This window comes from Hippichthys cyanospilos, chromosome 18 (assembly GCF_059441005.1).
Source record: "Hippichthys cyanospilos isolate Australia breed blue-spotted pipefish chromosome 18, RoL_Hcya_1.0, whole genome shotgun sequence".
NCBI classification, from domain to species: domain Eukaryota; kingdom Metazoa; phylum Chordata; class Actinopteri; order Syngnathiformes; family Syngnathidae; genus Hippichthys; species Hippichthys cyanospilos.
In genome coordinates, this window is record NC_142386.1 from 14,814,391 (window position 1) to 14,827,683 (window position 13,293).

Consider the following 13,293-nt stretch of genomic DNA (forward strand, 5'->3'; position numbering starts at 1 on the left):
CCCGTCCAAACACCCGCCCTACAGGCACATTCGTGTCGGTCATGATGCGCACCCACAACAAAAGGCACACACGTACACAATTTCCGGGTAGAGAGAGAAGACCTTCGCCAGACCGTTCGAAATGTCTTACCTAGATTTATTTTATAATAAAATGGTATTTCAAACGTAAACTCTCCATTGTAATAATCTTTAATCATGTACAGATTAGACATTAATACAACGTCCGGGCCGCTGCTGATATGACTGTAGCTGCGCGAAACATCAAAGGAACAGGGCCACAGTTATGTTTTAAATTCCTCATTGCCGCTGGGATGATGTGCATGAGGGTGCATTGCATCCGTGTGTGTGTAAACAGGAGGAGGTCTTTTCTTTTTTTTTCTTCTTTTTTGTCACGGGACAGCTACTACGATGTTGAGTGTGGGCTTGTTTACTATGTATTGGCAGGCGACGACAGCGCGAGCATTAATAGGAATATCGTTCGGTTTATTGTTTTAGAGTTGCCTCGTTCAGTTGTGAAGTTTTAAGGAAAATAAAAGCCACGGTGTTGAGCCATATGAGTCTGACGCTCTTTGACCTGAGCTGCTTTTGTGGATGAGGTGCTCCAGTGCAGCCGAGCAGTCTCTCTCTTTCTCTCTCTCTCCAAGTTCACTACTGTACAGTGTGTTATGTTTAATAATTTAAGATTTAAGTAAATATGTGTACTGCAGTAATATTTGTCTTAAATAATATGTATAGCATGAAGACTTTCCTCGTTTAAAAAAATTCAATTTATTATTTTTTTTTTTAATGTGAAAAGTGAGGGGCTACTTTGCGGTTTTTCATTTATCGCGGCCGGAACATATCTACCGCGATAAACGAGGGTTTACTGTGTGTGTGTGTGTGTGTGTGCGCATATATATATATATATATATATATATATATATATATATATATATATATATATATATATATATACACATATATACATACATATATATATACACACATATATATATATATATATATATATATATATATTAGTAAATAATTAGTAACATGTGCACATGTGTGTGTGCGCGTGCATGTGTTTATTGGCACATATTTAGTTGTCTTTCGTTTGCCTTTAGCCTGTTGTCTTTTTGTCGTATGTTCTAGTGTTTAGAATGCTTGCTTATGTTTGTTATTTGTTTTCTTCCCCTCCCTTCCCTCCTTCCCTGTTTCTCCTTTATTTGCATGCCATTTCTCCTATTTCGCATCCCCCACTTCTTCCTTCTCCTTGTCTTCCTCCACCATGTCCTCTCCTTGTGTGCTCGCTCAGACACTGCGCCCAGCACTGAACCTGCAGCTCATGGTTGGTATCTCTACTTTTTTTAGTTTTCGTTTGCTGCTTTCTCCTGCATTTGCAGCATGGTTATAAAATTGTGTCTCCATGCAAATATTTGTAGTTGGTACCCTACTTCCTCATCCTCCCCAGTTGATATCTCTGACGCTTATATTGTCACTTTTTTTGTCTTCGCATCTGTGATGTGCTTTGGTCAAAGTTATTCATGATTCAACAGTTACTACAAATTATATTTAGCTCCCCAGTCCTGTCCCATGCAAATGACCCCACCTCTATATACTGCTGGGCTAATGCCAACTGGTGGTAGTTCGCGCCTCATCACCAAATTCACAATTGTCTGAATTTAAGATTTAAATCCATCAAAATTACAATTAACTGGCTGGGATTGGTTCCTGTCTTCCATAGATTCTGAAAATTCACAAGTAATTCCCCCTGCACCTCCTTTCCTCCTAAAAAGTGTTATGTTGTAACACCAAGAACTCGACAGTGGAGCACTACAGACCAGACACAGGCGAGTGCGAACTCAATATAAGGGTTTTATTAAACAAAGGTAGCACGCAACACGTGAAAAGGGAATAACATAAACTGGGCAAAGTGGCAACTCAAAATACCGCGATCTGAACACGTGTGTAAAGTCCAACTAAAAGTGACATAGAAACACCTATATAGTTGACAGCGGAACGCAAGTAGTACGACAAGGGGGGGAAGGCCACCACCTGGAGGAAGCCGTAAAAACGGAAAGTAACAAACAAAAGCAGACACAAGCAAAAACGCACGTACAAAGTAGCAACAGAAGTACAGTCGGCCCCCGGTTTACGAACACCCTGTTTTACGAACAATTCGACTTACGAGCGTGGACCACGGAGATTTTTGTCCCCCACTTACGAGCAAACCTTTCGTCTTACGAACAATCGGACATGCCGGCCATTGTGTATGCAAATATATTTTCGCTTAGTTGTGTCAACAAAATCAGCAGTTGACGCTTGTGACAGTAACATGAACGCTATTGCTCTTACAACGTCACAGTCACTGTCTCAGTCACGATGTCAGTCACGGAGTCAATCATGGAGATGCCAATATGCTATTGGTCGATTAAGGTCACCCGGTCTCACTCACGGAGATGCTATTGGCCGGCGTCACGTCAATCACAGAAATGCCGATATGCTATTGGTCGAACGCCTTTATCTAGCTTGATGGCACAGCTGGTCGGGGCGGAAGGAAGGAGAGAAAATGAGTGAAAAACGGAAGGAAGGAATGTTGTGAAGACTTTCAAACTTTATCTGTTAGACATAGCTTCTAAAATTGCTGGTAGCGGTAAAGGAAGATGTAAGAGAATGTTTTAGCATCTCCGTGACTGACACCGTGACTGAAACAGTGACTGTGACATTGTAAGAGCAATAGCATATCAGCAGAAGTGAGGAAACTTTGCGGGTTGGTCTCTGCTCCCCTCCGCCTCCACCCAGCTCAAGTCACGTCGCTCCAAAGGTAAATATCATTTTTCCTTTGTATATGTTGTTTAATTTAAGTGCACAGTAGATTATGTTACTCATTTTTAATAAGTGTATAAAGTCGGGATGTTTGTACCTAAGGTTTTTGCACGCGTTGCACGCATTCACAAATTAACATAGGTTTGGATTACCCGTCATACGAGCAGTTCTAGTTACGAGCGTAGCCGCTGAACGGATTAAGTTCGTAACCCGGGGGCCCACTGTACTCGCAACACCAGATGCAATAGCATGAGGGAACTAGAAAACTAGACCGAATTACAGTAAACTCCGACGGCTTCCTCCAGCTCCAGTCACGTTTAAATAACCCGGTGATTGTTGATGGTGGTCAGGTGTGCGGCTGGTGGCTCTGCCCTCCCGTCAGGGACACACCTGCTCAAGAAGAGAGAGAGTGAGGTGGAGGAGTAAGAACGTAACAAAAAGGAGTTTTGTAATTGCCTATTCATCTCTGCAAACCACTTAAAACTGAGGGGATTGTTGTGGCCTGTAACTAAAAACCAACGGATAACACACCTACCATGTACAAAAACGTGAACCCTTGTTACATAACAAATGCATTCAGTCTTCCATAATACTTAACATAAAACAACAACTGTTCTGAGTATTATGAGGCTCATCAGTAAAATTTGTTAACATCCTAACGTACGTTAATAACATGCTAGCATTTACCTTTGTGACATCACTAGGAAAACAAATATACATAAATGCATGAATAAACACACTTTTGGTCATTCGCATACAACACTAAATGTCGTGTGTCAATTTATAACAATAAATTAGACTTCGCTATCTGTGAGATGCATTCAACTGAACAGAAAATCCCGAACACAGAAGAAAAATACACCAACAATGAGTTAAAAACGTGTAATTAGATGGCCCAAAGTATTACTTTTATTGGCCTCTGCACAAAAACTGTAACAGAGTGTAGGTTTTAAAAGAAATGTCATGTATGCCCAACTATGATTATGCATCTAATTCATGTTTATTGTAAACTTTATATTTCAGGCTGATGTAGTTTATACCACCATCCTTTCCACTTCATATGTTGTTTGGTGCTAAAGACTTCCATTTCGCCAATGAATCACCTACCCGTGTTATGCGGAGGCTGATTGTCGCTCATTTGCACCTATGACTGACGCAACATTGGCGCGATACTAACAGCCAAGATTCGGTTTGTCTTGTTGCCATGACCAGTTCTTTGTAATATAAGGAACAAGGAGGCTGTGGCCAACCGACCAGCTTTTCCATTTTAAGAAACAGACATTGAGTTTTCCACTTTTAAGTAGCGCTTCAAGCAAATACAAAACCCAAGCCACAGTGAGTGCAACAAGTTTCATACAAGAGGCAACTAAGAACTGAAAGAAAACAAGTAGTATGTTAGTTAAGACTGGGGAATGTAATACTGCTACAGAACTTAATAGGCTAACTTTTGCATGGGTTCATTTTTGGGACATTTTACCCAAGAAAAGATTGGGAGCATCTATATATCAGTGCATCCCAGAAAGTGGTGACGATTAGCATTTAGGCTTACTAACATTTAGTATCGAGTTAGCGATTAGCATTTAATTAAGCGATTAGTGTATTAGCTCACAAAAGATAGCATGCTAGCTTAGTCTACTGTTTTTAATATAAATAGAAACGTGGGGTACATAAACCTATTTGATTTCATCATAGCACTTTGTGTTATAGGTTTTTTGTAACAGTTTCACACTTTTGAGTCATTTGTTGTAAATATAATTGCAATAAGCAGCCGTTATCACTGAAGAAGTAATCTCATCTGTCTGCTGCACTGTGGGGATTTAGAAAGGGTAGAGTGGTACACCTTATGTTTTATGTATTAATTTCGAAACTAAAAATGTTAACTTTCCTGCTGTTAGTCTGTGCATATTAGATCATTTATTAAATATAACACAATAACCCAAAGCATACCAGTCGGCTTTTTCTTCAGTCTTTCTAAGAATTTGCTGCTGGACAGTTTACAACAAATAGTAAGATGATATACTGGGTATGTGAATGTTAGCATATGTGTGTGTGTGTTTTTTGTTGTTTTTTTTTTAGGTCGTTTCTATAACATTACAATGATGAAAAAAAAAAGTGCAGACTAATACATTAATCCAAGGGGAGACTTTGGCCACAAGAATACAGAGATTTGCTGGAAAGTAGAGACTGTGATGTGTGACAATATAACTATCAAGTCAGATATGTGTTTCAGAGTTAGGACTAGTATTTGTTTTGGTGATTTCTAGCTGTCTTTTTTCAAACATTATCAGAGTTATCAAAGTTGAGACATTGGTGTATAATACTGCCGCAGAACCAGGTTACGTATTTGTTTTTGTCATTTTTATCGATGTATCCTGAAATGGTAAAATGTCGAAGCTAAGTGCAGATCATGTAGTATAGTACAGTGGCCACCCGGTTTATGGTGTCCTTAATTTGTTTTTTTCACATTACAAAGTGGAATATGAAGTATTTCGGCCCATTTTTATGGCATTTTTTGCGGCCAAAAGATTCCAAAATTCAAACTTGGCAGTCAGTGTGTGTGTGTATGACTGTGCAAGTCACACCACGCTCATACATCATTATGTGCCTCACTGCATATGTCACTAAGATGTTGGTCTGCTATTGGTCGGCATCACTAAGATGCTGGTCTGTTATTGGTTGGGGTCACTAAGATGATAGTCTGCTACTGGTTGGCATCACTAAGATGCCGATATGCAAAAGACTTGATCTTGTGTTAGTGCTTACGAAATTGTATTTATTGTGCATTTTAGCGCTTTATTCAAACTTTAATTCATTAGCCATGGGTCCCAAGATTGCTAGTGATGTTAAAGGGAGAAGTAAGATGATTACTATAGAAACGGAGCTGAAGATAATCAAGAAATATGAAGGCATGCGCATGGTTACCCTCGCTAGGGAATATGGCAGTAACTAGTTCGTCACGTCACTCCAAAGGTAAATAAAATGACATTTTTACTTCATATATTTTTCATTTATGATGTTATTTAATTATACACACACACACACATATTATATATATATATATATATATATATATATATATATATATATATATATATATATATATATATATATATATATATATATATATATATATATATATATATACACACACACACGTATATACACAAACTCCCTGTTTTACGAATTTTTCATCTTACGAACGTGGACCGCGGCGTTTTTTGTCCCCCTCTTACGCACAAACGTTTCGTCTTACGAACAGTCCAACATGCCGGTCAGAGTGTCCGCACTATTTTTTTCGCTTTGCTGCGTCAACAAAATTAACTATTCTCGCATGACACAGAAATGCCGATATGCAATTGGTCGAATAAAGTCACAGTCACTGTCTCAGTCACGGAGATGCCAAAAATGCTATTGGTCGATTCAGGTCACAGTCCCGGTCTCAGTCACGGAGATGCGGATGTACTATTGGCCGGCGTCACGTCAATCACAGAAATGCCGATATGCTATTGGTCGAATGCCTTCATCTAGCTTGATGGCACAGCTGGTCGGTGTGTTGTGAAGACTTTGCAAACTTTATATGTTAGACATGGCTTCTAAAATTGCTAGTGGCGGTAAAGGAAGTAGTAAGAGGATGATGACAATAGAAACGAAGCAGGAGATAATAAAAAAAATACGAAGGAGGCGCACGCATAGTTAACCTTTCTCGTGAGTATGGCCATAACCGCTCGGCAATGTTCTAAGGGCAAGAATTTCCTTGCCAGGAGACGGACCTCGATCAACAACAAAATGGAGAGGCTTCTTCTATTATGGATTAAAGAGAAGGAAATCTGCGGTGATATGTTCTCGTTTGAGAAAAGTTCTAGTTTAAGAAAATAAATAAATAAATTCTGCGGGTTGGTCTCTGCTCCCCTCCGCCTCTACCCAACTCAAGTCACGTCGCCCTAAACGTAAATGTCATTTTTCCTATGTATATTTAAGTTAATTAATTTAACTGTACAGTAGATTGTTACTAATTTTTAATATGTGTATAAAGTCGTAATGTTTTTACCTAAGGTTTTTGCACGCATTCACTATTGGATTGCCCGTCATACGAGCAATTCGAGTTACGAGCATAGCCGCTGAACGGAAGTAGTACTTACTATTCTACTTTGTTACTAAGTTTTAATATGGATATACAATTTTGATGTTTTTATCTGGGGTTTTGCACGCAATAGTTAATTACCATAGGTTTCGGTTGCCCGCCATATGACGATTTCGATCCCAAATTTGGAACGGATTAATGTCGTACGGCAGGGGTCCACTGTAGTATTATTGAAGAAGAGAATGAGCAGCAAAACAGGAAGCTGCTAAAGGTTGTGGCATGGAACACTGCTGCAAAACCTGACACGTTAACGACAGTGTCTGTGTTTGTTTGGTCATTTGATATTGGGTTTAGTACTAACGTTATCATTCGTGTCTAGTCGCATGTACTCACATGTGCCAATGACATTCAAGATTGTCATCATCTTCGATTTTGATCTGCTCACTCTTAAACAAAACGGCACGTTAGCGCAAGATGTCAGGTCCTAACGTACCTGATGGCTCGCTCCAAGCCGATTAATTTCCTGTCTGGAGAGGTGAGCACATCTGCAAGGCTTGGGTGAGTGGGGAAGGAGGTGAGGGGTAGTGCACACCTGTCAACACGGCTGTCAGCAAGCGAGAGAAACTAGGGATAATTGAGCGGCACCATGAGATCCGGAACGGCCAGACTCGAGAGAGAGCACCATGTAATGGCCACTCGGCTCAGCAAGACTCACAGGAAGACATTTTGAACATTCGGACATCATTAGCAACAGCAAAGCAACATGGATGAGGAGCAAACAAGCTTTCCCAATAATATACCCACTCGGCTCAAATTCCTGTGTGGTGAATTCACATATTGTATTCTGTGTTTTAGAAGTAAAGTTCATTTATTTAGTCCATGTTTTATATGAACCTGTGGATGAAAAGATGGTGTCAAATGTTACTCCCAAAAATTCTCTGGGTGGAAGTGACATTCAGTGGCATGAAACCCTAGTAGTACTAGTAAGTAAGTAAGTAAGTAGGTTAGGTTGGTTAGATAGATAGATAGATAGATAGATAGATAGATAGATAGATAGATAGATAGATAGATAGATAGATAGATAGATAGATAGATAGATAGATAGATAGATAGATAGATAGATAGATAGATAGATAGATAGATAGATAGATAGATAGATAGATAGATAGATAGATAGATAGATAGATAGATAGATAGATAGATAGATAGATAGATAGAAAGCAAACTCCCATGGACCCTTGAGGATCCTGCCGAGGGTGTAAAGCTGGTCCACTGTTCCACAGCTGGGACGAAAACCACGCTGACCGTCCTGAATCTGACGTTTGACCTTCTGACGGACCCTCCTCTTTCCTACTCAAAATTGTCGCTATTGGCGCTGAAAAAACTGTATTGGTATATTTTTAGAGTTTACTCAACAAAAACAGACTATTGATTAAAAATAATTCTTTTATTACTTGTAAAAATGTGCATGAAAAAGCAAAGCGCATTCCCAGGCCAGCCAAGAGACATAGTCTCCCTAGCACATTGGTGTCAAACTCATTTTAGCTAAGAGGCTGCTTGGAGTAATTTCTATCATCAAGCGGGCTGAACAGGTTAAATCATACTATATACTCGTATCTTAAAAACAGTCAGTGTTGTTTATATGTAGATTTTTGTTTTGTGCACCGGCTTGGTCCAATTCTTGGTTCAAATAACAGGGATTGACTCAAATAAATTGTTGAATTAAATAAATAATAATCGTAAAAATAGATCAAATAGAATACCTACCGTTTTGGTCCTCTGTATCCAATGTAGCATGAAATGAATGGGAATTCTCTATTGTTCAATTTTCCATTTGTCCATAAAATACATATTTTGTGCAGAACACATCAGAGGAAATAAAAGAAATAAATACAATGAAACACTAATGTCCAGGGCAAGGAAAATGTCCACAGCAAAATGTGTGGATGTGCAACTTCTTTGCAAGGAGTGCAGTCCACTGACAAAATGGTGCTGTAGTGTCTCATTTTGGACACTGTGCGGCAGCCACATAATGATATACATGACAGAAGATGTTGGAGACTCATGAAGAAGTAGTCATGATGTCACGTCGACTCAATGTGTGCTCACAGCTAAGCATTAAATAAAGTAAATTTAAAAAGATATACAAGACTTAATCGTATACAATACCACACGGACTAAAGCTGAATATCTGATAATGGCCCAGATAGCGACATCCGCCCATTGTGAATCTCTGGGCAATCCAGATTGAATGATTTATTTGTGCTGTGATGTTTGTTGCTTTCTGGTTACAAGGAAGACAGCAAAGGAGGACTGAAAGAGTTAGTTATTATGAAGAGCATTGTGGCTAATAGCAGCTCAGGACAATTCACCTGTTAACCGTTAACAAGAACTGATCTGAAAAAACCATGCCTGAGCAAATCTTTTAGCACATGCAAGGGTGGTACAGTATTATGGACAGCAGACTAATCATTCATTTGTGTAATGCTTCACAAAATAATTTTGCACGCCGGATTTAACTTCCTTGAGTTCCAGATCCAGCCCACAGGCCGTACGTTTGACACCTTTGCACGACCGCAGTATTTCTCAAATGGTAGCCCCCTGGGGGGGTGTGAGGTGATGCCAGGGAGTTGGTGCGGATGACCCCAGGGAAAATTATTTGTTTTTGCCATGTGAAGTGTATACTGTATGTGATAAAATAAGAATTGGCATTTTTTTTTTCCAGGAACTTTGATGCACTTTTTTTCTACTTAGACAAACCTTTAACCTATATAAATGCTATGCTATAAATACGCAATATATATAAATACGCAATATAATTAGTTCTTGTTTTTCCTTGTGTCAAGGGTAAAAAGGATACAGTTTTAGTTATATCGTTTTTATAGATAATTATCATATTGATGGTCAGTGGAGGGGGGGTTTCATAATTGAGAATCACTAGCTTGTCCCAGTGTGACAAGTGTTGAGGCCCCAGTGACTCACGTCCGGGCAAGGGAAACTCAGAGCCGATGTTTGTCCTCATCATTAGCGGTCTATGAACTGTCCTTACTCTGGACCCTCACCTAGGATCTGTTTGCCATGTATGACCCTGCCTGGTGCGTAAAGCTCCAGACAACTTAGCTCCAAGAAACATTGAGACACAAACACCTCTACCACGCTAAGGTGACTGCTCATGGAGGGGATGTTCAATAATTTATATACAATGAATTGTTGCATTTTTTATTATTTAGATAAGAAACGTAACATCATCAGTTGGTCCTTGTTAATATTTCTTACAGTGGAAATTTAGCACAATGTAAAGAAGATTTTCCTGTGTAACTCAAGATAAGTTTGGTGCCTTTTAAAGAATGATGAAAGATGTGAAGGTGATGTGATGCCACTTTGTCACTTATGGAAAGATTTTTGCACCCCACCCCACTCGCTCTTGCCCCCCTACTTCCACCTTCCCTCTTTAAGATGAGTCGACAGCACTTTATCCCTTGTGAAAGCCGCTCTCGCCTTCGGGGGCTTTCCCTTCAGATGATGCAGAACCTGGATGCATACATTTTGCACCCACGTCAGGATGACAGGTGACAAAGTGGTTTCATTTCCAAAACCTTTACTTAGCATTCTTAACTAACATGCAAGCAGAAAAATAAGTTAAACACTTCACAAGAATTTTCAATGAGCTTTAACGACAAGTGAAAAACTGTTTGTTTTTAACTGTGCAAAAAGACAATCCATGACCATAACTTTTTTTTTGCTAAAAAAAAACCTAACTTAACTAGCTAAAAAAACTAACTTTTGCTAACACATGATGGGAAACACCATAGACAGGATAACAAATAGCATCTATGTGGCATTGTTATAATGCTTGTTAAGCAGCTGATATTTTAACACACGGAGAGTTTTACATTGACAGGCATTTATTCTTAATCTTCTGCAAGAAATGACCTGATCTAATGGCAACATAGTCAACAAAATCTTTATTTGTGTTAAAGGATTCTCACGAAACTAATAAACTCATACCTAAAGGCAATGCTGAACTAGAAAAGTAGCTGCCTTTTTTAAGCACTTTATTCAAATGAATTTTTTTTGTGGCAATCGTCGCTTTTCATCATTTCAACGAGCAGACGGTTACGAATTTGCCATCCGCTATCGATCATGCCCATCTGTCGCCCCGCGTCTGCTACCTGCTGCAAATGAGGCACCTGCGGGTTCTCTTGCCAACTGTTTGCGCTCCATCAGAAATGCTTTTGAAAAAAAAAATGTTCCTGACGTATTATTCTGCCACAAAATCATAAAATAATAAAATATGCATCATCTATGGTCTTTAATACCTGTCTCAGGTGCTGGCGTCCTGGATGTATTGTATATCTCCCTGCTGCAACACACCTGATTGAAATAGTTGTCCTAATTTCGATCAAATGATTGGAAAGAGCGATTTTCTTCATTTTCTGAATTTTGTTGGTCAGAGTGATCAGAGGGCCAATAATATCTCAATTTTATATGTCACTAGCTTACTTTTTGTTTATTTTGGGGGGAAATGAGTGGAATGGCACAAGAGATGGATGAATGGATGGATGGATGGAAGGGCGGGCGGACAGAAGGACAGACATAGATACATAGATAGATATTTTTCTCATGCGGAGGGTGTACCCTGTTGTTAAAAACATTGTTATCGACGTTATCTATCTGACGTTCACTCAAAAAATACTTAAAATGGACTATATTAATAACTTTTAACCTCTTTTTATTCAACTCTAAGATGCTTGGTTTACTTTTCAGTCGAGCAAATTAAAACCCCAGTCATGAAAGTAAATACAGTTTGTGACAATGACTGATATGGATGCATTTGTGTTGTGATGTGTCAATAATTAAGCTGTGTTTTTTACCCTGGTACACAACCACACAAAAGGATGCTAATAATAGCGCTCTTATCTTGATTCTGGCTTGTTTGCATCGACTTAGGAAAAGCCTAATATCTGAGGCACTACGCGCCTACCCCTCCGTCTCAGCTGGCACGTAATGCTCCAGTAAGCCGTTTTTCCTTCGGAAATTACTTGGAGCTGGTGTCCTGCGTGCGAAAAAAGGAGCCCATTTATCATTGGATCCGCGTCTGGGTTGCCAGTCGGTTACGTTAAAGCTTTGAACGCCTCACGCTGGCGGCCAGATGTTTTAATTGATTGGTATAGTGGAAGAAGCCAAAGTTGTGTTATATCGGATGTATTATGTTATGGAATATTTGTGTTTTGAAGGATTCTATACAATAATTTCACTTTCAAGCCACTGTCTAAAACCCTATGATGCAGAAACACTCACCTCCTTACAAATGTGAGTCTGGGGAAATTTTGTTTTCCTGGATATATTCCCTAGGCTAGCTTCATATTTCTTGATTATCTCCAGCATCGTTTCCATATAAATCATCTTCCTACTTCTCTCTTTAACATCACTAGCAATGTTTTTGTCGCAAATGCCGGAAAAATACCGTAAAGTGGGGACAAAAAAACTCAGTAACATGAAAAATACGTAAGCCAGCTAACCAGGCTGTATGTAATCTGCTTTAGCCAGGAGCCAGGGCATTCGCATCAACACGGTGCGGGCTTCTGCACAAGCACAGATGGATATGTGAGCAGCCCATATAACTTAATAGACAGCTGTAATAGCCAACCAAGTCATAATATCGCCATCTAGAAACCTTACGTTGAATGTGACGTGAGTGGATGCTCACTGCAGAAGGCGGTGCAATGCTAAAAAGCAAGCAACACGGTGTTGGCTTTGCCTTTATTTTAAATTATTTTTTTAAGTGTAATGGCTGATGTGGGTTTTTTGACGTTAAAAAGCCCCGAAAAATAGCCTGTGTAGCCCAGTAATGCGTACGTAGGCTCATGAGGGCTATTTATTTGAGAGTCTGACATCACAGAAGGCGTACGTGTGAAAGTCACGGCCTGCCACGGACCCCCGTGTTTTTTTAATGTTGCAATGGGGAATACTGAGTTTTTTCGTCCCCTCTTTACGGTATTTTCCCGGCATTTGTGACAAAAACAACTGTCATGACCCTGGGGACTTGTCTGCATTGTTTTGTTTCATCTCCATCTGCAGGCATTTTTAGGTAATTACACTTATTTTCAGTTGCTGTCACACTTGTCTCCCTGCAACGCGTCACGACAATTCTGGTCTGCTATTGATCGGCTGTCTCCTCACAGAGATAGTGGTCTGCTATTGGTCTGCCTCACTGGTTTCAAAATGGCAGAATGGTAAAGCTTTTTTCGATTGTGAGTGGTTACAAAACCATTACTGCTTAATTCAAAGTTGAAAGGGTTAGCCATGGGTCCCAAGATTGCTTAAGTGATGTTGAAGAGAGAAGTAAAAGATGATTTATATGGCAACCATGCTAGAGCTAACCCTTATTAGGGAATATGGGC

At 39.5% G+C, this 13,293-nt stretch overlaps 1 protein-coding gene across 4 annotated transcripts in view; it reads left to right on the plus strand.

Moving 5' to 3' along the window:
* cadm1a (cell adhesion molecule 1a) overlaps window positions 1–13,293 on the plus strand; it is a 488,946-nt gene that overhangs the window by 449,230 nt on the left and 26,423 nt on the right. For 2 of the 4 annotated variants that reach the window (XM_088440054.1, XM_088440056.1), the window contains one exon: window positions 1,298–1,330. The exons of the other annotated variants lie outside the window; for them this stretch is intronic. In XM_088440054.1, coding sequence (XP_088296180.1) covers window positions 1,298–1,330 — 33 coding nt within the window. The remainder of the gene's footprint in view (window positions 1–1,297; window positions 1,331–13,293) is intronic. 4 annotated transcript variants of the gene reach the window in all.